This window comes from Danio rerio, chromosome 20 (assembly GCF_052040795.2).
Source record: "Danio rerio strain M-AB ecotype USA chromosome 20, GRCz13ab, whole genome shotgun sequence".
Classification (NCBI taxonomy): domain Eukaryota; kingdom Metazoa; phylum Chordata; class Actinopteri; order Cypriniformes; family Danionidae; genus Danio; species Danio rerio.
Genome location: NC_141040.1, coordinates 55,127,501 through 55,155,006, shown reverse-complemented (window position 1 = coordinate 55,155,006; position 27,506 = coordinate 55,127,501). Strand labels below are relative to the sequence as shown.

The window sequence follows — 27,506 nt, the reverse complement described above, 5'->3', positions numbered from 1 at the left end:
GCTTAGCACTGTCACCTCATAGCACGAAGGTCGCTGGTTCGAGCCTCGGCTGGGTCAGCTGGCATTTCTGTGTAAAGTTTGCATGTTCTCCCAGTCTTGGGGTAGGTTTCCTCCGGGTGCTTCGGTTTGCCCCACAAGTAGAAAGACGTGGTATAGGTAAATTGGGTAAGCTATATTGTACGTAGTGTATGTGTGTGTGTGTGTGTGAATAAGTGTTTCCCAGTCATGGGTTGCAGCTGGAAGGGCATGGAATGCGTAAAACATATGCTGGATAAGTTGGCGGTTCCTTCCACTGTGGTGACCGCATATTAATAAAGGGATTAAACCGAAAAGAAAATGAATGAATGGTTTGCATATTTTTTAATCGTGTTTTGCACTTACAAGTTGGATTTGTGTATGTATGAATCATGTTTGGAATTTACGATTTGCTTTTGCATATTTTTGAATCATGTGCTGAATTTACGGATTGAATTTGCGTATTTAAGAATCGCGTTTTGAATTTTCCAATTGGATTTGCGTAATTTTGAATCACGTTTTGAATTTATGAATTGTATTTGCGTATTCATGAATCATGTTCTGAACTTACGAATTGGATTTTTGCATTTTATGAATCGTGTTTTGAATTTTCGAATTGCATTTGCATATTTATGAATCACGTTTTGAATTTACGAATTGCATTTGCATATTTATGGATAAATATTTGCATATTTTCTAATTGACTAAGTGGAATTTGTAAATGTGAATAGTGTTGTGGATTAATTAATTTTATTTGGTAAATGCATTATTTTTGATCATTTTTGCTCTGACTCCGTAGCTAACCTCTGTATGGACGACTATTCAGGTGTGATCAGGTTGCTCAGTAGCTCACCTTATTAGATTTGGGAAGTAGAGCGGATTTGCTATTCTGGCAAAAGAAACAAAAATCTGCACACAACTGGCTTTCCTCTTCTAGTTTAGAATTTACGAACTGTATTTGCGTATTTAAGAATCGTGTCCTGAATGTACGAATTGGATTTGTATGTTTTTAAATCGTGTTTTAAATTTACGAATTGGATTTGCATATTTATAAATCACGTTTTGAATTTATGAATTGGATTAGCATATTTATGAATTAGTTTTGAATTTATGAATTGGATTTGCGTATTTTAAAATTCTGTTTTGATTTTATAAATTGGATTTGCATATTTATTAAATGGGTTTGAATTTATGAATTGGATTTGCATATTTATGAATTGGTTTTGAATTTCTGAATTGGATTTGCATGTTTATGAATTGTCTTTTGAATTTATGAATTGAATTTTGAATTTATGAATTGGATTCGCGTATTTTTGGATTGTGTTTTGAATTTACGAATTGGATTTGCATATTTATGAATAAATATTTGCATATTTTCTAATTGACTAAGTGGAATTTGTAAATGTGAATAGTGTTGTGGATTAATTAATTTTATTTGGTAAATGCATTATTTTTGATCATTTTTGCTCTGACTCCGTAGCTAACCTCTGTATGGACGACTATTCAGGTGTGATCAGGTTGCTCAGTAGCTCACCTTATTAGATTTGGGAAGTAGAGCGGATTTGCTATTCTGGCAAAAGAAACAAAAATCTGCACACAACTGGCTTTCCTCTTCTAGTGCCCCAGGAAGGTATTTGAGATTGTCAAAAATGCACTCAGCCCCCTCTAGTGGATTTGTGAAAAAAAAAACTTGCAAGCAGACGTCACCCTATTTCTCAATTCTCAAAAATGTAGCCCTGTGCACATATATCCACTAAGCTATGATACACATAAAAAATAAAAAACTGAATAATGTCAAACTGATTATGGCCATCAGAGGGCGCTGTGGAGGAATAGATTTACTACAGATCTTGCAGTGTGAAGTATATAAATGCACTTAATGTGGGTCAATTCTCTAGGGTTAGCAGTATCTCTAGCTGCTCAGGCTGTGTTTACTGTAAAAGCTCCTTATATTCTGCAGGTGACTGGAGATGAACGGTTTACCTGGTCCAAGGTAGAGAACCTTGACTTGAGTGTGATGACCTCATCCAGATGAGCTCTGAACTCTCTCCTGGATGCCTGGAGGAACCACAGGACAGTCACAAAACACACTCACATGCGCACACACACGCACGCACACACACAATCACATATGCACACATGCATACAGTCTCAAAACGCACACATATACACACTTATTTACACACACACACACGCACTCTCAATAAACACATGTACACACCCAGAACACTAACACACACTCATATACACAACATTCTAACACTGACACACGCACACACCCACACACACACAGACAGACACACACACACAACTCTCCATGTCTGAGAGACACCGAATCGGTCAGCACATATATAAGCATGCGCTGCCACAAACACATTCGTCTCCCACAACACACACACACACTGCCATGATGCGCACCGTTACGATGGAAAAACATGAGCGAACGGCTGAACCAACAAAAAGTGAGCAGCGCTACAGAAACACAACTGATCTGATGCTGTGAGGAACAACAGAAAAGACTTGATGGAGCAGATCTTAATAACTCTTCACACTGATCCCAGTACAGCAGGAATCAATTATTTACAGCTGATTATAGACAGCTACTAATACTACACTTGAAATATATTCAACAGCTCGGCTTTTACTAAAATAATAACCCTTCACTGAAAAAACATCACAGAGACGTGATTAGAGCATTACAAATTGAATTAGAGTATTTATGAATTGTGTCCTGAGTTTATGAATTGAATTTGAGTATTTATGAATCGTGTTTTGAATTAGCATATTTATTAATTGCATTTTGAATTTACGAATTGGATTTGCATATTTAGGAATCGTGTTTTGAATTTACGAATTGGATTTGCATATTTAGGAATCGTGTTTTGAATTTATGTATTGGATTTGCATATTTAGGAATCATGTTTTGAATTTATGAATTGGATTTGCATATTTAGAAATCATGTTTTGAATTTACGAATCGGATTTGCATATTTAGGAATCATGTTTTGAATTTACGGATGGGATTTGCATATAAATGAATCGTGTTTTGAATTTACGAATTGGATTTGCATATTTATGAATCATGTTTTGAATTTACGAATCGGATTTGCATATTTAGGAATCATGATTTGAATTTACAAATTGGATTTGCATATTTAGGAATCGTGTTTTGAATTTACGAATTTAACTGGATTGGATTTAGTCACCTAAAAAACATCACAGAGATGTCATTAAAGCGTTAAAGGCCAAAAAAAAAAGAAAAAAAAAATCATTTAATAATTACTAAATTGTATTAAGGTATGTTGTTGCAAAAAATTATTTAGACAGAATTTAAACAAACAAATTAAATTCAGTAATTTTCAACTAAATTTGTTTGTTTAAATTCAGCCTGGACGATGCAGTGGCCCAGTAGGTAGTGCTGGCACCTCACAGCAAGAAGGTCGCTGGTTCGAACCTCGGCTCTGCTCAGTTAACGTTTCTGTGTGGAGTTTGCATGTTCTCCCTGCGTTTGTGTGGGTTTTCTCTGGGTACTCCGTTTTCCCCCACAGTCCAAACACATGCGGTACAGGTGAATTGGGTAGGCTAAATTGTCCGTAGTGTATGAGTGTGTGTATAAATGAGTGTGTGGATGTTTCCCAGGGATGGCTTGCAGCTGGAAGAGCATCCGCTGTGTAAAAACGTGCTGGATAAGTTGGCGGTTCATTCCGCTGTGGCGACCCCGGATTAATAAAGGGACTAAGCGGACACGAAAATGAATGAATGAATGAATGAAATTCAGCCTGTTTAAAATGTTTGCAACAACTTAAATCCAACAAACCATTTATTTCAGTGCAGTCACTAAAAAAAAAAGAGAGATTTATTTTTTAATTATTATTTTAATGATATTTGCAATGCAATCGGATACAAGTTTTAAAGAAATAAAATAAATCTATTTTGCAATACAATTTATTGTTTAACAAAAATACAAATACATTTAAAGCGTAATAAAATACAACACATTTAACTTTTTTTAAATAGTTGAGCTACAGTCGTAATATACCTTTTTAATAACTTATTAAATTTTTTAATAACTTTTTTAAATTATGATTTTAATTAATTAAATTTTTTATTTATAATAATAATAATAATAATAACTAAACTGTTGAAAATACTAAATACCATTTTTACAGTGCACAAAATAAAAAAAATATATACTGCAATGAAATCCACACTATAATCTGAAAAAAGTTTTTTTTTATAAATCAATCAATCAATAAATAGATAAATAAATAAATAAACACTAAAGTAAATAAATAAATAAATAAATAAATAAATATTAATAATAAAACTAAATAAATACATTTATACATAAACAATAAATAAATAAGTAAATAATACATTACACATTAATAAATAAATACATAAATAAAAAAATATTATTAATAAAATAAATAAATAAATAAATAAATAAATAAATATTACAGTCAAACTTATTTTTTAAAATGACTGTAAATAGCAATTTTTTAATTATGATTTTAATTATTAAATTTTTATTTATTTATTTATTTTTTTTAAATAGCCTTTTAAGTTATTGTTTCTGGATTAATGCATATTTAAATATTAAACCGGGAAAATACTGAGTAGTCACTAATAATAATAATAATAATAATAATAATAATAATAATAATAATAATAATAATAATAAAAAGTAGAGGAAGAAGAAGAAGAAGAAGCAGAAGGAGAAGAAGCAGGAGAAGAAGAATAACTAAACTATCAAAAAGGACATTTTTAACCACTGAGCCACTGTGTCACCCTTTAATAGTTTATATTTGTTCATATTTTAATATTACAAAATTCAAGACACACTTTTAATATCTACACTATAAATGTTTACTTAAATAAATAAATTTAAATTAATACAATTATTTAAATGAAAACATATTTAAAAATAATTCATAAAAATATTTTTTTTAACAGCAATAATTCAAAATTAAATGTAATTTTTTTAGGGGGGGGTATAGAGATACTTATGTTGTCTTTAACAAACAATAATACATTTTTCAGTGGGAAAACAGCACAAAAATGTTACTAATTTTCAATTTTAATTTAATCTAATTTTTAAATATCTAAAAAACCGGCACTACTATTTATTCAACTACTAAACAAAACATATCAGCAAATCAATATATAATAAATCAGCTATACAAAATAAAACATAAGCGTCTAATGCAATGGTGTATTTATTCAAATAATAATAACAATACTAATAAAACATTTCAAACAAAAAAAAATATTGCAAAGATGTCTCAAATAAATGCAGTTAAGTGAGAAATAACACATGCTAACTGTAATCTCACAGAACTGCACTTTTAGATCATCTCAATATGTTTTTAACAAGAGGTTGACTGAAACTAAATCTTAGCCTTTGCATTACAAAAACACACAAAACTGCAGATTTATTTTTAAAAATGTATTTTATGATATTTAATAGAGACAATTGTGTTGTCTTAAACAATATTATTGTAATAATCACCTTGTCAGTGGTAAAACTACACTGCAATTTTAATTAAATTTTTATTTTAATTACACAACAGTTCTGCCTGGTTCTCAAATCGGATTGGCTGATAACCGTGCAATATTCTGCAATAACAGCACGTATGCAGCCTCTTCACCCTTCTGTATTACTCCGCCCACACAGAGTGACAGCAGATCAATAAACTCACTACAGTTTGACAAATATTCCTGCTGTTGGGCAACATAATGTACTTTTAATGCTTTTTAGGTGAGAATGTAGTTGTTTAGATTGCAACTATGCAGTTTATTTATAAGGACTGTGCGTATTTTAAACATTTATAATTTTGGAGATTCATTGTCAGCAGCCATCAGCCTGTCGTACTGAGCAGAGCAAAAGCAGTTGACATTCTGCCACAAGATGGCGACAGAGATCACATAATAAACGCTTAGAGGAGAAAAACTCAAACTACAGCTGATCAAATCATGACAGAACAGGTAAGTGACTTTCTAAGTTGATCTCCCTCTTTTGTATGTTGTAGTGCTGTATTTATACCATAGTAATCTGCTAGTGTTTTGGCTTTTTCGGGTTTAATTATTCTGAATCTCCCGATTCAGACAGAGAAATACTGGGAAATCTCTGTAGACTGATGGCATTTCATGCTGTTCAGCCTTATAATCTGGAAATGTGAGCAAAATCAGCTGTTTTTTCATCCCTTTAGACATTACGCTAGAGAATCATTCAAACACTAGCTCTAAAGTGATGTTGGTGAATGAGCAATGGTTTTGCTGTTCTGACGTCATCTGCAGATGTGAATGGCGGAAGAAAGTAGTTCCTCATACAAAAGGATTTTCAGACTCTCTGTGTTTGATTTTCTTTTTAATATACATGATTATGCTGTCGAACTGTTGTATAAACGCAATATCAAACTCGTAGCAGTGCGATGTGGCTGTATATCGTCACTGGTGGGACACTAACGCACGCCTCCCACCAGTGCTGATACACAGACATATCGTACTGCTTCGAGTGTGATATTACAACTGACCCAGCCAAGGCTCGAACCAGCGACCTTCTTGCTGTGAGGCGATTGTGTTACCCACTGCGCCACCTCGTCTCGCCATTACAGTTTAATTCATTTTAATTGCTTTTATTTTTAAACTGACAGAGCAAAGCTATATTACAGTTTAGTAAAACAAAATACACACATTTTTAAAATTAATTTCTTTTCAAATTAATTCTTTTAAAATATTTAATGATTTTTTATTGATTGTCTTTTATTGATTGATTGTCAAAATATTATAGAATAATAACAAAAATACATTTATTTATTAATATGTTAATAATAAACTTGTTAGTGGAAAATCAACACTACAGTTGAATAAATATTTTATTATTTTTTATATTTTTATTTATTTTAAAAGCTGACACTATTATTTTTATTAACTAATAAACAAAACAACAGCATATAATGAAGTTTATCATTAAAAATACACAACATTGCTGATTTATTTTTTATTTATATTTTAATATAATTCAAATATCCTTTAATCCTTTTTTAATGATTTTTAATCATCATAAAAGTCATTCATGTTGTCTTTAACACAATAATATTCTAATAATTTGTTATAATTAATAATAAAAATACATTTGTCAGTTCTTAATTAAAAAAATTAAATACACAATTTCTGATAAAAAGTAAACAAATACATTTATTTATTGATTTATTAATAAATAATAAATTTGTCAGTGGCAAAAATCAACATTACAATTAAATAACTTTTTATTTTAATTTAATTTGTAATTATTTCAAAAACTGGCATCATTAATTAATTAATTTTTATTAACTAATAAACAAAACATCCCAGAACAACAGTATATAATACTGTTAAATATTTGTAACATTTATAAATAAAAAAATATTTGAAATTGCTGATACTTTTTTATTTATATTTAAATAAAATTCAAATATAGCATATATATTACAAAAAATACACAAATTGCTGATTATTGTTTTTACATTTATAATTAAATATTTAATTATTCAAATATTATAACTTCATTTTTTAAATGATTTTAGGAGAGACAGTTTTGTTCTTTAACACAAAATTATTAAAAAAAATTCTTATAAATAATAACAATAATAATAATAAATACATTTGTCAGTGGAAAAACAGAACTACATAACAATTAATGTTAATAAATAAAAAACCCTGACATTAATTTTTAAAACTAATAAACAATACATCCCAGAACAAGATATAGTACAGTTTAGTTTAAATAAATACACACAATTTCTGATTATTTTCTTTTCATTTAAAATTAAATATAATTATATTATTATATAAAAATAGTACAATAATAAAAAAATCAATTAGTAAACAATACATTAGTCAGTAGAAAAAAAAGACTATGATTGAAAAAAGTTTTTAATTATTATAATTTTTACATATTTTAAAAGCTTTAACCTAATAAACAGAACATCTCAAAACAGCAATATATATTACAATTTATATATTACAATTTAAGAAATGCATAAAACTGCTGATAAATGTATTTATTTATATATTTATAATTCATTATTTAAATATTGCCACTTCAACTTTTTCATTCGAGTTCCTAAACACAATATTATTATGTCTCATTATAAATAATAATATAAACACACTTTTTAGTAATTAAATTTAATTTATTATTATTATTATTTTTAATTAAATACAATTATTTAATTATTTTTTATTGATTTTTATTGATCGTCTTTAACAATAAAAATAGTAAAATAATTAACAAATACATTAAATTATTAATTTATTTATAAATAATAAATAATTTATAAATAAATAATTAATATTAAATAATTAATAATAATAAATAGTAAATTTGTCAGTGGAAAAATCAACACTACAACTGAACAAATATTTTATTTTTTATTTAATTTATAGATATTTTAAAAGCTGACACTATTATTAGATTGACTAATAACAAAACATCCCAAAACAACAGTTTATAAAACAGTTTTATAACATTTTTTACTGACTGACAATAACCAAATACAGAAATATTGATGAATATCTATCAGTCAACCACTAGTTACAGTAACTAGAAACATTCATATTTATATGAATGACTAAACAAATGCATTTTAAAAGAAAAATGAAGTGAAGTTGATGCACAAACACTCAGAAACACAAATTAACCTCCAAGACAGACATTTGCATGAGTCCCAGAAATGACTGCAGGTCATTTCTGCCCATTTAAGCATGCGTGACAAACAGGAAGGGAGCAGAGGAAGAGCAGGAAGTGACATCATCATGCAGGAATACCTCAGCAATGCTTAGGGTGGATGAAGAGGAGGGAAGCCGCGCCTGGTGCCACAAGAAGGGGAAAAGAAAAACACAAGTCAATAGAAGAGCCAGCAAAAAAATAAATAAAAGCAGAGCAGCAGCTCCCCCTGCTGGCCTGTAAGAATGAACACCGCAAGCCAAAAGCAGCTGCAAACAGAAGAAACTGCAGAAACTGCGCAAATATCTGCTATTTGCACACTGACAGTTTCTGCCATCGGGTTTGACTGTTTGTTTTTGTCAATTTGATGTTCACTTTGGGATAAAACGTGTGGCTAAATCCAATTCAATTAATTGGATTTACAAAACATTCAGAGACAATGTGAACACAGACAGAAAAGATGACAGATATACTGTAAGATGAGTATGGAGAGATATTATTATGATCATACTACCATATCAGGACTATATAGTCTATATTAAGTAGTACAACACTACCTGACAAAAGTCTTGTCGCCTATGCAAGTTTTAGGAACAGCAAATAATATCTTAACTTCTAGTTGATCATTTGGTGTTAGAAGTGGCTTATATGAAAGGCAAAGGCCTCTAGATGACGCTTATTTGAGCTCAATAAAATATGATCATGTCTTGATTATTAATGATTTCATTAGGACAGTAAGCTCTGACTCTGCTCAGACTAAAGTCTCATCACTGAACAGAAATAATGTCCAGTATAGAATATAAAGTCCTGCTGCAGTGGAGACAGAATGAATATTGTGTCTGACTCCATCATGAGCTTGGAGGACTGCATCCATACATCTCTGACATGACTCAAATCACTGATTAATAAAGTCATCATGGTGAAGAAAGCATTCCTGCAGGACTCCCAGAGCTCATCAAGACTCTTTGTGTTCATCTTCAATGCCTCCTCCTTCATCTTACCCCAGACATGCTCAAAAATGTTCATGTCTGGTGACTGGGCTGGCCAATCCTGCAGCTCCTGCACCTTCTGTTATACTTGATGCTAGTTTTCTTTCTTTGTGTATTTTTTTCATCCTCTTCTCCGCTTACTCAACCCTTAGGCCATACCCGTCAACCCTCCCATTTTTCCCAGGATTCTCCCGTATTTTACAGTTCCATCCCGCTATCATCCCGTAAAGGTATTTTCCCATATTTCTCTAGTATTTTCAGTCTTTCTCTGAACACCCCATCCTCCCTACACGCAACCCATACCGCCGAACCACCAGGGTTCGCCTCTTTCTCTAAAGCGTGAGTCTGTTCTGTGCTTTCACTTTGTTTAGGAATGAAAACACTTATAAATAAATATGAAAAACGGCGCGATTCCCTTTCCTTCTGATTACAGGTGCCGTCGCCCCTATCCTATACAATCCTCAAAACAGTCATATAATGGTGCATGACTGTCAGCTGACGCGCTCCATAGCAAACAGATGTTTTTTCCCAAACGGATTCTGTACACACGATTTGAAGCAGAAAGAAAGTCTGGCTTTTGGGTGCGTGTTTAAACCAATGACTGTAAAAAATATGGACGACGCGACAGCCCTTTTTCCCATTGAACGCCTTGAGGGCAAAACGCCTGCTTGACGGGCACAAACTGTCGCAAAAGACTGCTGAAATTGGAGCCAGACATGCGCAGAAGGACTGTCTGATGGAGCCAGAGGAGGAGCCGCGAAAATGAGCAGAGTCGAGCTTCCAATCAAACGCTTTATGCAAAATCAACTACGCCCCCCGAACTTCTCAGCATGCGTTTGCTGTCATATCAACACAAATGGATGTAATAACGTTAACAAATATGAGGGGTTTTATATATTCAATCGCGCCAGCTCCAGGCCGCAGCGCATAACTTACTCGTGGCGTCGCGGGCTGATTCCGGCTCGCATGCGGCAGCGCCTGCTCGCTCGGCCGCCGCATCTGGCTCGATTGACTCGGACTGGAATGGGGTAGTGAGTCCAGGCATCCGGAGTAGGTCCAGCAGAGGTAACATTAGTCAGTCTGAGCTCTAAGGGATAAGTCTCCGGCAGGCGAGAATCTAGGCGGAACTGTGTTTTGCTATCTGGGTGGCTAGGCGTGTATCAGCAAACTAATAAAGCCCGAAAAAAGCCCTGAACTTAGCGAATAAACAGTGTTCCACCAGGATCATGTATGTCAGAAACTATAGTTTACTCATTTTGTCATGGTAAAATAACACAGAAATCGAGTAATAACAGTTCAGTCTACTTCAGTCTCCTGCCGAAGCTCAAACGCCGCGCTTTGAGAAACTGTAAATCACAGCTGTCAATCACGATGACACGCCCAGCATTAAATTACTGCTAAAAACAAACTGTTTACAAAAATGAAGATCTGCACCTATTTCAGCACAATAACCAGTGCCTTAATCGACCAGAACTATCTTTCGGGACATTTTATTGCAAGTGTAATATTTTTTTTTATTTGGGCTCAAGTCTCCTTCATTAACACGGAGGAGGTGGGCTTTATGACTTGTACTGCAGCCAGCCCCCAGGGGGCGATCTAACGGCCGAAACCTTCACTCAAACGTAGGCTTGCGGCACACTTGGTTTAAACAGACATACACACACAACTAGACATACAAGCAAAGGGGAAGGGGATTTTTTTTTGGGGGGGAGGGGGGCATATCCCTTATTTTCACATCCCAATGTTGACAGGTATGCCTTAGGCTTCTTATTGGTTTATCATCTGTCCATCATCATTATGATGGTGTTGGCTCCACCAATCCTTGGACTAGCCGCAAGGATTTCAAGCCCCGACAGACCAGCGTATGGTGTACGCTCTGCCTCGGCGTACCATTTCTTCTCCACGCAATTGGTTTGTGCTATGCTTCGGCTGTTTAGTGATTTAGGGCGTACTCACACTATGCCATCCGAACCGTGCCAAGGCCTGTTTCCTGGATTGTTTGAGAAGTGTGAGTGCGCTGAATCAGGCACGGTTCACTTGGCTGGCCCCTGGCCAGGTTGGAAGAGGTGTGCCTGAGCGCGGTTCACTTGCGCTTTGGCGCGGTACGCTTGTGTGTGAGTGCAAAACGCACCTAAGCCCGAAACTGAAAGCGAGACGTGACTTTTGAGGGACTGTTTGATATGGATTTATTAATAGTTATACAGTTCAGTGAACGCAAACTGTTGTAGGTTATTAAAGACGCAAACCCCTCACTAGGCAGCTGTGCACCTTCAGCAAACCTCCTAATACCTGCAGCACGAGGGCTTTATGGTTGTTTATGAGCGTCAAAAGTAGCAGATCTGTTCGGCAAAATAATTGACTGCGTGTCATTGCATATCAAACAACATAACTAAAGAAATCTCCACTGTGCTGAGCGAGAGCGCTTCTGACCAGCGCATCATCGATGACGTAAGAGTTCCCAGGCCCGAATGTAATGTGTGTGCGGGCCGTCAGAGGGAGGCGGGAGGGGGGACAAGCATGCTTTGGCCCAGTTCAAGGCAACTGTACAGTGTGAGTACACCCTTATTATCTCAGTTTACTGTGGTAATTCGAGTTTGCTTGTTGAATTCGTTGGCTTTAAGTAACATAATGTGATGGTTGTTGTGTGATTCTAAGCCTTTGACCGTCTTATCCGGTTTGTTTCAGTTTAGATGGATCTTTTGTTTGATTAGTTTGAGTGTTTTGCCACCTGTGTATTTTGAGTTCTGTTTAATTAGTTTAGTTCGGGTGTCGTGTACACTGAAGAGCTCGGCTTTTATTTGTATTTCTTTTTGTCGCCTAGTTCAGACTTTAGATTTAAGGATTGCTTTGTTTAGCTTTTTTTTAAATCTGGCTTACACTCATTGTTTTTGTGTAAATACAATAATTTTATAATTATTTTTTCCATTTATTATTGTTACATATTTGTTTCAACTATTGAGTAAAAAAGCTTAAACAGAGAATTGATTCCTGCCTTTTTCTTGAAATGTCGCAGACATTACACCTGTCTCACATAAGTGTTACAGCATCCCACTTCAACATCTTAAACACGTAACACCTTCTTTGCTTTCAGGAGCTTTGATGTGGAGGCTGAAGTATGAGAAGGAGCGCTATCCTGCTGGAGAATTGTCCCTCTCCTGTGGTTTGTAAAAAAAAAAAAAAACTACTAACACTTCCCTTCTTAGACTTTACAGACCTGAAACTTGCCTTTAGTACTTATTCATTGTTGCTCTTAGTTGTGTAAATTGCTTCCTTGTCCTCATTTGTAAGTCGCTTTGGATAAAAGCGTCTGCTAAATGGCTAAATGTAAATGTAATGGGCAGCACAAATGTCTTGATACCTCAGGCTGTTGATGTTGATCATCCACTCTGCAGATCTCTCGCACGCCCCCCTACTGAATGTAACCCCAAACCATGATTTTTCCTTCACCAGACTTGACTGATTTCTGTGAAAATCTTGGCTCCATGCTGGTTCCAGTAAGTCTTCTGCAGTATTTGTGATGATTGGGATGCAGCTCAACAGATGATTCATCTGAAAAATCCACCTTCTGACACTTTTACAAATGATTAACTAGAAGTCAACTTATTATTTGTTGCTCTTACAACTGAGATTGGCGACAAGACTTTTGTCAGGTAGTGTATGTACAGCGGAAGTCAGAATTATTAGCCCTCTTGTATATTTTTCCCCAATTTCCGTTTAACAGAAATACGATATACAATACAAATTTTTAAACATAACTAATTTCTAATAACTGATTTCTTTAATCTTTGCCATGATGACAGTAAATAATATTTGACTAGATATTCTTCAAGACACTAGTATACAGCTTAAAGTGACATTAAAAGGCTTAACTAGGTTAATTAGGGTAAAGTTAGTGTCATGACTGTGAATGAACACTAGATGCCACTGTAGTTCGCCTGCAATTCCCTGCGAACTACAGTGGCCCAAGAACTACAAGTCCATACATACCACGCGCATTACACCCGGTCCACGTACACTGATTTGCAATCACAGCTGTGTCTGTTTAACGTTGATTACCTGGACTATATATTCAACCATTCATCCTGTTTGTCAGTTGGTCGTTGTCGTCTATATCGGTATGTTTGTTCCTGATACCAGTCTGTATCCTATTATTCTTGTTAAAGTCTAGTTCGAGTTTTATCTGTTTTGAGTTCCTGGTTTGTTTGTTACTTTGATTTTTGTATTTTTGTCACTTTCTCTGCACTATACATCAATTAAAACTGCACTTGGTTTCTACACCCCCCTATTCCTGTTCTTGATCACCATAACGTGACAGTTATGGTAATTAGGAGAAAATCCAAAACAAATTTTGCTTGAGGGGGCTAATAATATTGACCTTAAAAGTATTTAAAAATGTTTTCTAGCCAAAATAAAACAAGTAAGACTTTCTTATAAAAGAAAAAAAATTATAGGAAATACTGTGAAAAATTCAGTGCTCTAGTAAACATCCATTTGCTAAATATTTGAAAAAGAAAAATCACAGTCAATCCTAATATGATTCATACCCCTGGCAAATTCTGACTTAAAGTGACTTTTATTCAACTAGCGAGTTTATTTTGACCAGAAATGACACATGCAGGCTTTTTTTCTGAAAGACAATAAGACAAAGTACAAGAGGCATCGGTGTGGAAGAAATATTTCCATTAAACCAAAAAACAACAACATCAAGATTATGCCATCACACAATATATAATCAAGTCAAACTGATCAGCATCTTCCCTTATTATATCACACGCTGATGAATCACATGTAAAGAACGCATAAAAGTATATGCAGTGGGTATTCAGGATTTGATGACGCTGATGGTGTGTGACAGGTATCTTCTGGAAATCACTGCACTTTTAGTTATCTCTGCCATTAAAGGAGTGCTGCGTCGGAGACTGGTGTGTTCATGTGTCCTTGTGCTCCAGGAACAGTCATAAATCTCTCTCAGACTGCAGCACTTTAATGTTCAAGAGAAACTCGAGATACTACAGATGAAGACTTTACAACTGTTATTTATTGATACAAACACACACACTCTCTCTCTCTCTCTCTCTCTCTCTCTCTCTCTCTAACACACGCACATGCATACATAGCATGAAAAACTGCTTTACATGTTAAACGTTCTCATTGAATGTTTTTACTCGATTACGCACGCACGCACGCACGCACGCACGCACGCACGCACGCACGCACGCACACACACACACACACACACACACACACTTTATCGCTTAAAAACCTAACATGGCTATTTGTAATACTGGTTTCTGATTGGTCAGTCATTCAAAGGTATGTTATTCCCAGATAACTACCGCTGAATAACACAGGCTCATCCTGGAACATTAATTCACCCTGACCGCCAGCGAATTCATTCACATCCATATACTCATATACACATTCATATGTATCTGCTCGTCTGTCATGCTGTGTTTTTGATTGTTTAGCGCCATCTTGTGTCTGAATAATGCGCAGGTTAGTGTATACTCCATCAGCTGTTTTCGTTGCTGTCAGCTATTGCTTTTGACTGTTTGGCGCCATCTTGTGTCTGAATAATGCGCAGGTTAGTGTACACTGCATCAGCTGTTTTCTTTTCTGTCAGCTTTTGTTTTTGACTGTTTGGAGCCATCTTGTGTCTGAATAATGTGCAGGTTAGTGTATACTCCATCAGCTGTTTTCTTTTCTGTCAGCTTTTGTTTTTGACTGTTGGGCGCCATCTTGTGGCTGAATAATGCGCAGGTTAGTGTATACTCCATCATCTGTTTTAGTTTCTGTCAGCTTTTGCTTTTGACTGTTTGGCGCCATCTTGTGTCTGAATAATGCGCAGGTTAGTGTATACTCCATCAGCTGTTTTCTTTTCTGTCAGCTTTTGTTTTTGACTGTTTGGCGCCATCTTGTGGCTGAATAATGCGCAGGTTAGTGTATACTCCATCATCTGTTTTAGTTTCTGTCAGCTTTTGCTTTTGACTGTTTGGCGCCATCTTGTGTCTGAATAATGCGCAGGTTAGTGTATACTCCATCAGCTGTTTTCGTTGCTGTCAGCTATTGCTTTTGACTGTTTGGCGCCATCTTGTGTCTGAATAATGCGCAGGTTAGTGTACACTGCATCAGCTGTTTTCTTTTCTGTCAGCTTTTGTTTTTGACTGTTTGGAGCCATCTTGTGTCTGAATAATGCGCAGGTTAGTGTATACTCCATCAGCTGTTTCTGTCAGCTTTGCGTTTAATTAAATATTGAATAAACTATAATGGCTCAGAAGAATGTATTGTGTCTAATTTGTATGTTTTGTGGCAGGTAGTCAGGTAAAAAGCGGGATGAAGTACATCCAGGATGGTATATTCACAATCAAATAACTATCCACCCCCCCAAAAAATTACGCATGAAGTAAACCGACATTAAAAGCACCCTTTAGACTCTGTATTATCATTATTTACAGAACACAGTTTGATTGTGATCTGGGAGACTTGAAATGGGTTTGTTTTAGGGTTTGTTGCGACCACTGAGCTGCTTTATGAGACAGCACTGAAGTCAATCTATTTCATGAGACAGTCTTTAAGTAGGCGGTGATGACAGATGAGCTGTTGACTGATGCTGAAGTGCTGTCAAGACAGGACACTTCATAAATTCACACACTAAACATTTGCACACTAAATTATACCGTTAACATAAAAATCCCGTTGAATATTAATCAGTCATTTTTAACTGTCATCATCTCACAGAGTCTTTTTCAGTACAAAATTTAATACTTTTGGTCTTTAAACAAACTACTGTATATAGTATTTCCATGTCTGAACTCAAAAAGTGAGGTCACAGTAAAGCTTAAAATTGAAAACACAAATATCTTTAAAAATATCTTAAACAATTCAAGCATATTAGAAATGTAGCATTAAGATACATTTTTGTTAAATGTAATATTTTTGCAAAAGATAATATACACTGCTCTGGGTGTGTTTCATTGCATGCTTCAGATAATAAATACACTAGAGGGCAGTGTCTACATTTTTGCAACAGATAAAATATACGGCTCCAGCTATGTTTTTTGTTTGTTTGCACGTTTTAGATGACAAATCTGCAAGAGGATGCTCTCTTTTTTTTTTGCAAAACATAAAATACATTGCTCCAGGTACATTTCATTGCATGCTTCAAATGACAAATCCACTAGAGGGCGCTGTCTACATTCTTGCAAAAGATAAAAAATGTTGCTCTGGGTGCTTGTTATTGCATGTTTTAGATGACAAATCTACTAGAGGGTCTTTCTACATTTTTGCAAAACATAAAATACGTTGCTTCAGGTATGTTTTGTTGCACGTTTTAAATGAAAAATCCACTAGAGGGCGCTGTCTGCATTTTTGAAAAGATAAAATAAATTGCTCTGGGTGCGTTTCATTGCACGTTTCAGATGACAAATCCACTAGAGGGCACTGTCTACATACTGGCAAAACATAAAATACGTTGCTCCTGTATTTTTTGTTGCAAGTCTCAGATAACAAATCTACAGTAGGGCGCGGTCTACATTTTTGCAAAGATAAAATACATTGCTCCAGGTTCGTATCATTGCATGTTTCAGATGACAAATCCACTAGAGGCCGATGTCTACATTTTTGCAAACATAAAACACGTTGCTCCAGGTATGTTTCGTTGCATGTTTCAGATGAAAAATCTACCAGATGGAGTTGTTTACATTTTTGCGACAGAATTCGGCCCGAGCTTGCCAGGTACATTTTGATAGACAGCTTTATAAAGCCCGAACCCATTTATAGCCCACCATTATTTAAATGTGCACATTCACACAGAATCATTTATAAGTTTAATATAATTTATTTGTTACAAACGTAGGCTATAGGCCACATGGAAGTTGGAACAAAGAAATAAAATAAGTCATCTGTAACATCGTAACCAGGGCCGGAGCAAGCTGAACTGCCGCTCTAGGCAAAGGATTTTTATGCCGCCCTCAACCCTAAAGTGAAAGAGAGGGGGGGTGTCGAGGGAGCTGTCGCAGACGCCGCCGCTCTCTCAATTTTGCCGCCCTAGACGCGGATATAACTGAGGGCGCGGGTGGTGAGGGTAGTGTCGCAGACGCTGTCCTAGACATGGATATAATTGAGAGCGCGGGTGGTGAGGGTAGTGTCGCAGACGCTGTCCTAGACGCGGATATAACTGAGGGCGTGGGTGGTGAGGGTAGTGTCGCAGACGCTGTCCTAGACATGGATATAATTGAGAGCGCGGGTGGTGAGGGTAGTGTCGCAGACGCTGCCCTAGACGTGGATATAACTGAGGGCACGGGTGGTGAGGGTAGTGTCGCAGACGCTGTCCTAGACGCGGATATAACTGAGGGCGCGGGTGGTGAGGGTAGTGTCGCAGACGCTGCCCTAGACGTGGATATAACTGAGGGCACGGGTGGTGAGGGTAGTGTCGCAGACGCCGCCCTAGACGCGGATATAACTGAGGGCGCGGGTGGTGAGGGTAGTGTCGCAGACGCTGTCCTAGACATGGATATAACTGAGAGCGAGGGTGGTGAGGGTAGTGTCGCGGACGCCGCCCTAGACGCGGATATAACTGAGGGCGCGGGTGGTGAGGGTAGTGTCGCAGACGCTGCCCTAGACGTGGATATAACTGAGGGCACGGGTGGTGAGGGTAGTGTCGCAGACGCCGCCCTAGACGCGGATATAACTGAGGGCGCGGGTGGTGAGGGTAGTGTCGCAGACGCTGTCCTAGACATGGATATAACTGAGAGCGAGGGTGGTGAGGGTAGTGTCGCGGACGCCGCCCTAGACGCGGATATAACTGAGGGCGCGGGTGGTGAGGGTAGTGTCGCAGACGCTGTCCTAGACATGGATATAACTGAGAGCGAGGGTGGTGAGGGTAGTGTCGCGGACGCCGCCCTAGACGCGGATATAACTGAGGGCGGGAGAGGTGAGGGTCGTGTCGGGGACGCCGCCCTCTGTATTCTGCTGCCTTAGGCGGCCGCCTAGGTCGCCTCTATGGATGCGCCAGCTCTGATCGTAACATCTAAATAGGCCTAGGTACATACACTTTAGCCTTTAAATTGGCAAACACACCAATGAAAAGAAGTCTTTCTTAACATTCATTCATTCATTTTCTTGTCGGCTTAGTCCCTTTATTAATCCGGGGTCGCCACAGCGGAATGAACCGCCAACTTATCCAGCAAGTTTTTACTGCCTCGGATCCCACGGAAGGAGCTCTGGATGATAAAAGGAGGAACGATGGCAGAGGAAGCCGAGAGAGGACCGGGCCCGGGCATTTTACTTTTGCTTTCAGTTTGACGGCAGTCTCCGTTTGTTTTGGTTTAGACGGCAGCCTCCGTGAGCCTCACTGTTATTAATAAATCAGTTAAAAACTGCGTCGGTTCTCCGCCTCCTTCTTCCCGGCGGCCAAAGGGCCGTGAACTTCATTACAGACTGGTATTTGGCAATAACGAAATTAAGATGAAGGCTCTGTGGGATTTGTTTCTCCACTTCTCTTCACAATCTGGCCTTAAGGCGATGGTGAAGCTGAACATTAAAAGAATAATGCCAGCATTAGCCTGTATACTCGGTCTACATTAGGCATTTATAATTTAAATAACATTTATTTATAATTTATTTATAATTTAAAAACCCTTTACTCACAAAGATTAGGCTATGTGTTTTTGTGGAGGAACATTATTGAATGCACTGTAAATGGCTTTAGGATGGTGCGTCCAGCAGCACTGTACACCCTTTCACTACTGCAGCTACAGGCCGAGATGCAAAGTTCTGATCTGGCTAATTTTGCTACCAGCCAAGAACATCCATTTCATTTTCCATGACAGCGGTTTCAATGTAGTGAGTGGCCTCGTCATCCTCCCTGTCAGCTTGCTGTGCTGTTTAGCGCTCTACCGTAAAACACAGTGTATGAGTGACCGCCGAAATACCTTGGCGGCTAGAATGACCGTTCTTTTTGGACTGGCGGCTGGCCTGACCGCAGTCAAAATTCACTCTTTTTGACTTCTCCGTCATCATATGTTTCACCTTTGCAGGGATGGATTTTAATGTTGTAACAAAAGATTTGACTACTTTCTTGCCCTAATCCAAATGCATCACATTCATTTTTTGCGCAAGCCAAGTCCGGCCCGACCCCATCTAAAATGATAGAAATTAAACCCGAACCCACCCGAATCCCTCAGGTCCCGTCGGGTCCTGTTGGGTTCGGGCACAGATCTTCAGCTCTACCGCTGTCTACATTTTTGCAAAACATAAAATACATTGCTCTGGATATGTTTCGTTGCACGTTTCAGAAGACAAATCCACTAGAGGACGCTGTCTTCATTCTTACTAAACTTAAAATACACTGCTCTGGGTATGTTTTGTTGCACATTTCAGATGACAAATCCACTAGAGGGCGCTGTCTACATATTGGCAACAGATAAATCCACAAGAGGGTGCTGTTAACATTTTTGCAAAAGATAAAATACATTGCTCCGGGTACGTTTCGTTGCACGTTTCAGATGACAAATGCACAAGAGGGCACTGTCTAGATTTTTGTGAATCTGAAATGCGTTACTTAAGCTATATTTGGTTGTACGTTTCAGATACACATCCTCCTTGTACACATCTACTAGAAGGTACAGCTTGTACAGATCAGCTAGCAAACTAATGTAACCCTTCCCTAAACCCAACCAAGAATGTTTTCAAAATCAAACGTAAGTGAAAAGTGCACTGCAACCACAAATTTTGACCTTGATTTGTGGAAGCGTTTTTATTTTATTATATGCAAAATATTGCACAAAAACAATCCCTCATTCGTCGATTATATATCCCAGTAAATATCATTAGTGTAAAAAAGGAATACACTGCATCATAGTGCTCATTTTACCCAGACACTGCAGTCAAATGTATGGTAAAGTTTTTGCAGTTTTACTAAAAATGTGGGCTGAAGCCCGTATTTCCAATCAGCCAATTTGTTAGAGACAAAACTAAAACTCAAAATGTTTTAAATTCAGCTCAGTTCTCTATCTGCAAGCTTCATGCTTCACGTCACAATGTTCTGTTACTAGTTCTGAGATTAGTAGTCTTCTAATAAGTGGTAAAATGTATATCCAGCCACTTGTTTTTGCCGGAAAATAGCCCTCATTTATTTAATAAAAAGTGTGTTTGAGCTAAACTCTGCAGGACGGCAGCTCTACAATGCAGGATTGGACACTCAAAGGCTCATAAAAAGTCTGGCTCCATCCCAAAAGCTCAGATCCGATCCCTCTGAAGGGAGCGAGGGCGTATAACAGGACACACACAATCTGCTCCCGTCTGCTAATGCACTGCAAAGCTGTATTTAATAATGCTTTAGTGGCTTCTGCTCCTGCACTGCAGCAATCACGACTACATGGAAAAACGAGCCTTCAGGAAGTTCATCTGACAGTCTCTGGACTCAGCAACTTTACAGCATTCACGTCTGATTATAATACACTATTATCTGAGATATTGGTGTATATGCATATATTTATGTATCTCTTTTTATAAACAGTATGAATAATCTTGCTAGTTACATTTCACACTATGAGAGTATGATTGATATCCACAAAATACAGTGGATTTGACACTATGATGATAATAACAATAATAATAATAATAATAATAATAGAATATTTTTATTATATTATAAAATAATTCATGAATAATGATAATAATAAGAAGAAGATTTATTAAGTCATAAATAATAATAAGAATAATAATATTTTTTATTATTGCTATATTATAAAATAAAAGTCATGAATAATAATAATAATAATAAAACAATACTATTATTATCATTAATGAAAAAAATAAAATAAATAATAATAATAATAATAATTATAACAGCTTTATTATTATTATAAAAAGTCATGAATAATAATAATAATATTATTAATAATAATAATAAAATAATAATAATAGGAAAACAACAACAACAACAACAACAACAACAATAATAATAATAATAATAATAATAATAATAATAATAAAACAATATTAAAAGAATAATACGATTATATACATTATTATATTATAAAATAAAAGTATAATAATAATAAATAAATAATAATAACAAGGGACTAATTAACTAGGAGAAAATGAATGAATGAATGAATGAATAAATAATAATGATAAGAATATTTTTGTTATTATTAAATTTTATAACAATAGTCATGAATAATAATAATAACAATAACAACAATAACAACAACAACAACAACAACAATAATAATAATAATAATAATAATAATAATAATTATAATTATAATATTCATTAATTCATGAATAATAATAATATTAATAATAATAATAATAATAATAATAATATTTTTTTTACTATTGCTATATTATAAAATAAATGTCACAAATAATAATAATAATAATAATAATAATAATAATAATAATAATAATAATAATAATAATAAAAGGGATTAATTAACCTAATTAACTAAGGGAAAATGAATGAATGAATGAATGAATAATAAAGATAAGAATATTTTTTTATTATTGTCATATTATAAAACAATAGTCATGAATAATAATATAGGATCATTTTTATTATTAATTTATTTTATAATAAAAGTCATGAATAATAATAATAATAATAATGAAAAGAACATAATTTTTATTATTGTTATATTATAAAATAATATTCATGAATTACAATAAGAATATGTTTTAATATTACTATATTTTATAATAAAAGTCATGAATAAAATCTAATAATTTAACATACGATAAATTGCCATCCATCTGAAAGACTACAATACATTTTAGCCAACAAACTGCAAGTATTTCCTAAGTAATCTTTCAGTAAATAGTCCAGATTTTTGGCAGACTGCATTATAAAATGCTCTCTAAAATCATAAAAGGATATACGGAACATACTCAAAACTCATCCAAACATCTGAAAAACATGATCTGATCATCTTAATATCAGACAGTGAACAAAATATATGAATATGTACAGATGATTAGACAATATCACACTATGCAATACGCCAAGAGCAAATCTGTACAAATCACTATGCAAAAAAGTCATCTCCATACATCATAAAATATAAGAAAATAGATGGAGGAGATGAATGAAACAACTTTGACTTACATGTACAGTCATTTTGATTTATTTCTATAAATAATCTTTCCTCCAGAGCAACATAATCAAATGCACACACACACTTGACAATAAACAAGCAGAGAAATACACCAGCACCTAGATTAAACACAACAGAACTGAAAACTGACCCTAAACATGTGTATCCTGATAAATCTTTAGAAGATCCATAAGAGGAAACACTTACCATCATCTACATGAAGACTGAGATCTCAAACAAACACACACACTCACCCCCTGATTCTGAGAGGAAGTGAATACACACACTTATAGAGAGAGGGGAGGAAAGAGAGAGAGAGTGAGAGAGAAAGAGAGCAAGCAAGAATTATGGTCCTGAAAAGCATTAGAGAATGAGAAAGACCAGAAATGGAGAATAAACACACACACACACACACACACACACACCTGAATGTACACACGCACACAAATGCACAGTCACACACACTCCCTCGCTTTTCTCTCTCATTGTAAAGAATTTACATTATTCACACATACTCATACTTTCTCCCTCTCTTTCAGGGGTAGACATTAATACAAATACAATTCATGAGTAATCTGATAAATAATATAAATAATTATAGGTGGGCATAGATTCATTTTTTCAATCTAGATGAATCTCACTGTAATCTTGGAATTAATCTAGATCAGCGGTTTTCAAAGTGTGAGGCGCGCCTCCCCTGGGGGGCGCCAGAGCATGTCAGGGGAGGCGCGGGAAAAAATATTATATAATAAAAATATAATTATTAAGTTTAATTATTATATGTATTTTTTATTACTTTTAAACGTTTTAATTAAACAAAGCTAAAAAAATAATACGTCAAAAATAAGAAAACCTTTTTTACCCAGAAGGCCAAAGCTGTGAGTTCGCTTCTGTTTGGCAAGCCCACCAATACAGGTATATGCCTGCTAATACAATGGATCGGTTTCTGAGACCCCCCGATTCAAAGCCTTCAAGTTCAGGGCTTAAACCCAAAAGACGACGATATGATGATCAGTATTTGAGTTTAGGATTTACGTGGACAGGACCAGCTGATGAACCATGACCTTTATGTGTGGTTTTGTCGGGGTTTTTTGTGACTACTTTGTCTCCCTCTTGTGTATTATAATTTGTGTGCTGTTTCACCTGTTATCAATTTGCTTGTTTTCCCGTCCCCATTCCTCTCACATGTTCCCCCTGATTATTGTGACTATTTAGTCTCCTCCTCTCCCTCGTTCTGTGCTAGCGAATTGATTCTGTGTTCAAAGAGTTATGTGTGCTACTGGTTCTCGCTGTTCTCAAGATATCTACGCATTTAAATCCGTCTCGTCTCGTCTGGTTCTGTGTTGTTGATCTTTACCACTCATCATCCGTTTATCTGTGCTCTGGCTCACCTCTGCTTTGCCCACAGTCCACGATCGTGTGAGGTCTCATCTTCTCGGCTCCCTGAGGTCTGTCTCCACTTTTCTACTACTAACCCAAGAGGGTCTATTTGAGTTTGATCAGTCCTACTACGCCCAGAGGAGGGTCGATTACTGACTGCCTGTGTTTTTGGAGTGACTGTTTTTCCTACTGCCCAGAGGAGCAAAAAGAATTGTTGATTTATTTCTGTTCAATAAATCCTTTGAACTTCTCCCTTGCGCTTGGGTCTCCATATTTCCTGACAGGTTTATCAAGATATTTTGGCTAATGACAGCATGAGACCCGCTAAACTTCAACTGTTTTGACTGGGATGGACTGTTCTTGGATCTGTTCTATTCATATTGAACCATCATCCTAGTTTTAAAAATGTTATATTAAAATACTTGTTATTACTCTGTAAATAATTGCACTTTCATGCAAATGATGATAAAAGTGAGTTAACAGTCTGACATCTGTCTGTGTCTTTATATATACTGTATATATATATATATATATATGTGTGTGTGTGTGTGTGTGTGTGTGTGTGTGTGTGTGTGTGTGTGTGTGTGTGTGTGTGTGTGTGTGCGTGCGTGTTTGGGAGGAGGGGGGCACCAATGGATAAGTTGTGTCAAAAGGGAGGCCCTCTGTCTGAGACTTTGAAAAACCCTGATCTAGATTAAAATGGCTCATTTGAATTCTGCTGAAGGCATTCAGAATATGTGTGCGACCTAAATAATGACTAAAAGTAAGTGTTTGAGAGCGGGTTTATCAAGCCAGGTGGCGCATTAGACCAGGGGCTCATCTCCTGTTTCCAAAACGCATCACAAACTGCTTGAGAAACTGTTCTACTGTGATAATTGGTTATGAAAATGAATGATGTTCAGTAAGATGTGATTATGTTTACTGACTGTTTATTCAGTTCAACATGAATTTAGCACTGTAGACCTACATAAGCTCAAAACAGCCATTTTTGATGACCTTAATCCGACAGAAATGGAATTAAAACGTGGAGTACGCAGATATTAGTGGGATTACTAAAGTAAACACCGCAATCAAACTATTACCGTCATGCAGGACTTTTCGCCATATTTTCTATCAAGACCCACACACACGGTTGTCAGTAAAGGATCGCGCACACAGACGCACGCATACACGCACACACATTGCGAAATGCAGAAGTTTTTTTCTTTCCATTTGTTGTGCCTTTTTAAATTCCATAACACTCTCAGCAGTCCTTACCCCTTATTTGAGCCTGATTTCGAGTCCCGGCTGAGTCAGTTGGCATTTCTGTGTGGAGTTTGCATGTTATCCCCATGTTGGCTTGGGTTTCTTCCGGGTGCTCCGGTTTCCCTCACAGTCCAAACACATGCGCTATAGGGGAATTGATGAACTAAACTGGTCAAAGTGTATGAGTGTGTGTGTGTGTGTGTGTGTGTGTGTGTGTGTGTGTGTGTGTGTGTGTGTGTGTGTGTGTGAGAGAGAGAATAAGTGTGTATGGGTGTTTTCCAGTACTGGGTTGCAGCTGGAAGGGCATCCGCTGTGTAAAACATATGCTGAAATAGTTGGCGGTTCATTCCACTGTGGAAACCCTTTATAAATATAGGACTAAACAGAAGGAGAATGAATGAATGAATGAATGAACTTTCATCCGCAGCTGTATCCCTTCTAGCAACACTCATGAAATCTTTCCTTCATAAACATCTTTACAGCAGAAACTGAAGACGCTGTTTTAATGTTCCATCAAGCAGCAAGAATGAAGTTCACCATGAATATATCGAGGCTGTTCAGGAATCATTAATGTTCAGCTGAACTTCTGCACTGCCAACTGTGTGTTTATAGCTTTGTCTTTCATTTCTCCTTGGCATCGCTGTCTGATCTTCTCTGAGCATTAAACTCAATGTTCTCAGCTCCGCAACAGCAAGAGCCAGTCAGTTTTACAAGCACCCCCATTCACAGGAGCAACTGAGATTCTGGTCATATCGCCCAGCCCTATATACTGTATATGCTTTCTATATAATGCTCATTGTTCACTGAGAGCACACTGGCTACATACAGAGAGAAGACACAGAGGTGGATGGAGGAGGAGGAGGAGAGTGGGGAGGAAATGTGATGGAAGAGGTGTAAATAAGATTTGACGGATAAACATTCCTACATTATTCACCATAAAACTGTCAGAGAAGAGTCTGAGTCATTCACACACACACACACAGACAGACACACACAAGAACATGAACACATGAGCCAACACATACACAAACACACATACAAGCATGCACGCACACACACGCACACAAACATACAAGCGTGCACACATACACATAAGCATGTATGCATGCATGCATACACATGCACACAAACACACACACACACACACACACACACACACATACAAAAGCATGCGCGCACATGCACACACACACACACACACACACACAAGCATCCACACATACAGGCACGCACACAAACATACAAGCGTGCACACATACATGCACGCACACAAAAGCATGCATATACACATGCACACTTACGCACACACACACACACACACACACACACACGCACGCACGCACGCACTCACTCACGCACAAACAAGAACATGCACAAATACAAACACGCACACAAGAATGCGAACACACACACATGCACACAGACACAAGCATGCACACATACAGTACACACACACACACACACAAACACATACACACACGAATACTCGCACACACAAACACAGGAAAGTTGGCATTTCTGTGTCCCATTATTAATCTGGGGTCACCACAGCAGAATGAACCGCCAACTATTCCAGCATATGTTTTAGACAACGAATGCCCTTCCATCTGCAACCCAGAACTGGGAAACCCCCATACAAACTCATTCACACACACACACACACACACACACACACACACACACACACACACTGTTTGGACTGTGAGGGAAACCGGAGCACCCGGAGGAAACTCAAGCCAACAAGGGGAGAACATGCAAACTCCACACAGAAATGACAACTGTCACAGCTGGGACTCGAACCAGAGACCTTTTTGCTGTGAGGCGAACCACTAAGCCACTGTGCTGCATTTAAACAGTTTAAATCAATATATTGTTAATGAACACATCATCATGCCTATTTACTTGTGCATTAAAACTGGATGCAGAATTGCCTCAGCAGAGAATCACAGGAACTGGTATATGTGTTAGTGGCCCAGTGTTATGTAAGTGTGTTATGTAACGTGTGTGGAGGGCTGACACAGACATATCATCATCTGTGTGTGTGTGTGTGTGACTGCGAGAGAAGAG

The 27,506-nt window shown here is 36.5% G+C and overlaps 2 protein-coding genes across 24 annotated transcripts in view; both read right to left on the bottom strand.

Annotated features, from left to right (window-relative positions):
* Nucleotides 1–27,506, bottom strand: part of gphnb (gephyrin b) — a 150,611-nt gene that overhangs the window by 35,115 nt on the left and 87,990 nt on the right. For 8 of the 23 annotated variants that reach the window (XM_087296197.1, XM_087296199.1, XM_087296198.1 and 5 more), the window contains one exon: nt 1,999–2,073. The exons of 4 other annotated variants lie outside the window; for them this stretch is intronic. In XM_087296197.1, coding sequence (XP_087152323.1) covers nt 1,999–2,073 — 75 coding nt within the window. 23 annotated transcript variants of the gene reach the window in all.
* On the bottom strand, nt 12,584–22,837 carry LOC141379493 (uncharacterized). Its single transcript, XM_087297913.1, has 3 exons — nt 22,826–22,837; nt 13,039–18,712; nt 12,584–12,878 (listed from the first exon to the last, which is right to left on the bottom strand). The coding sequence occupies exons 1-2, from the start codon at nt 22,835–22,837 to the stop codon at nt 17,747–17,749; spliced, it is 978 nt and encodes a 325-aa protein (XP_087154039.1). The 3' UTR covers nt 12,584–12,878; nt 13,039–17,746.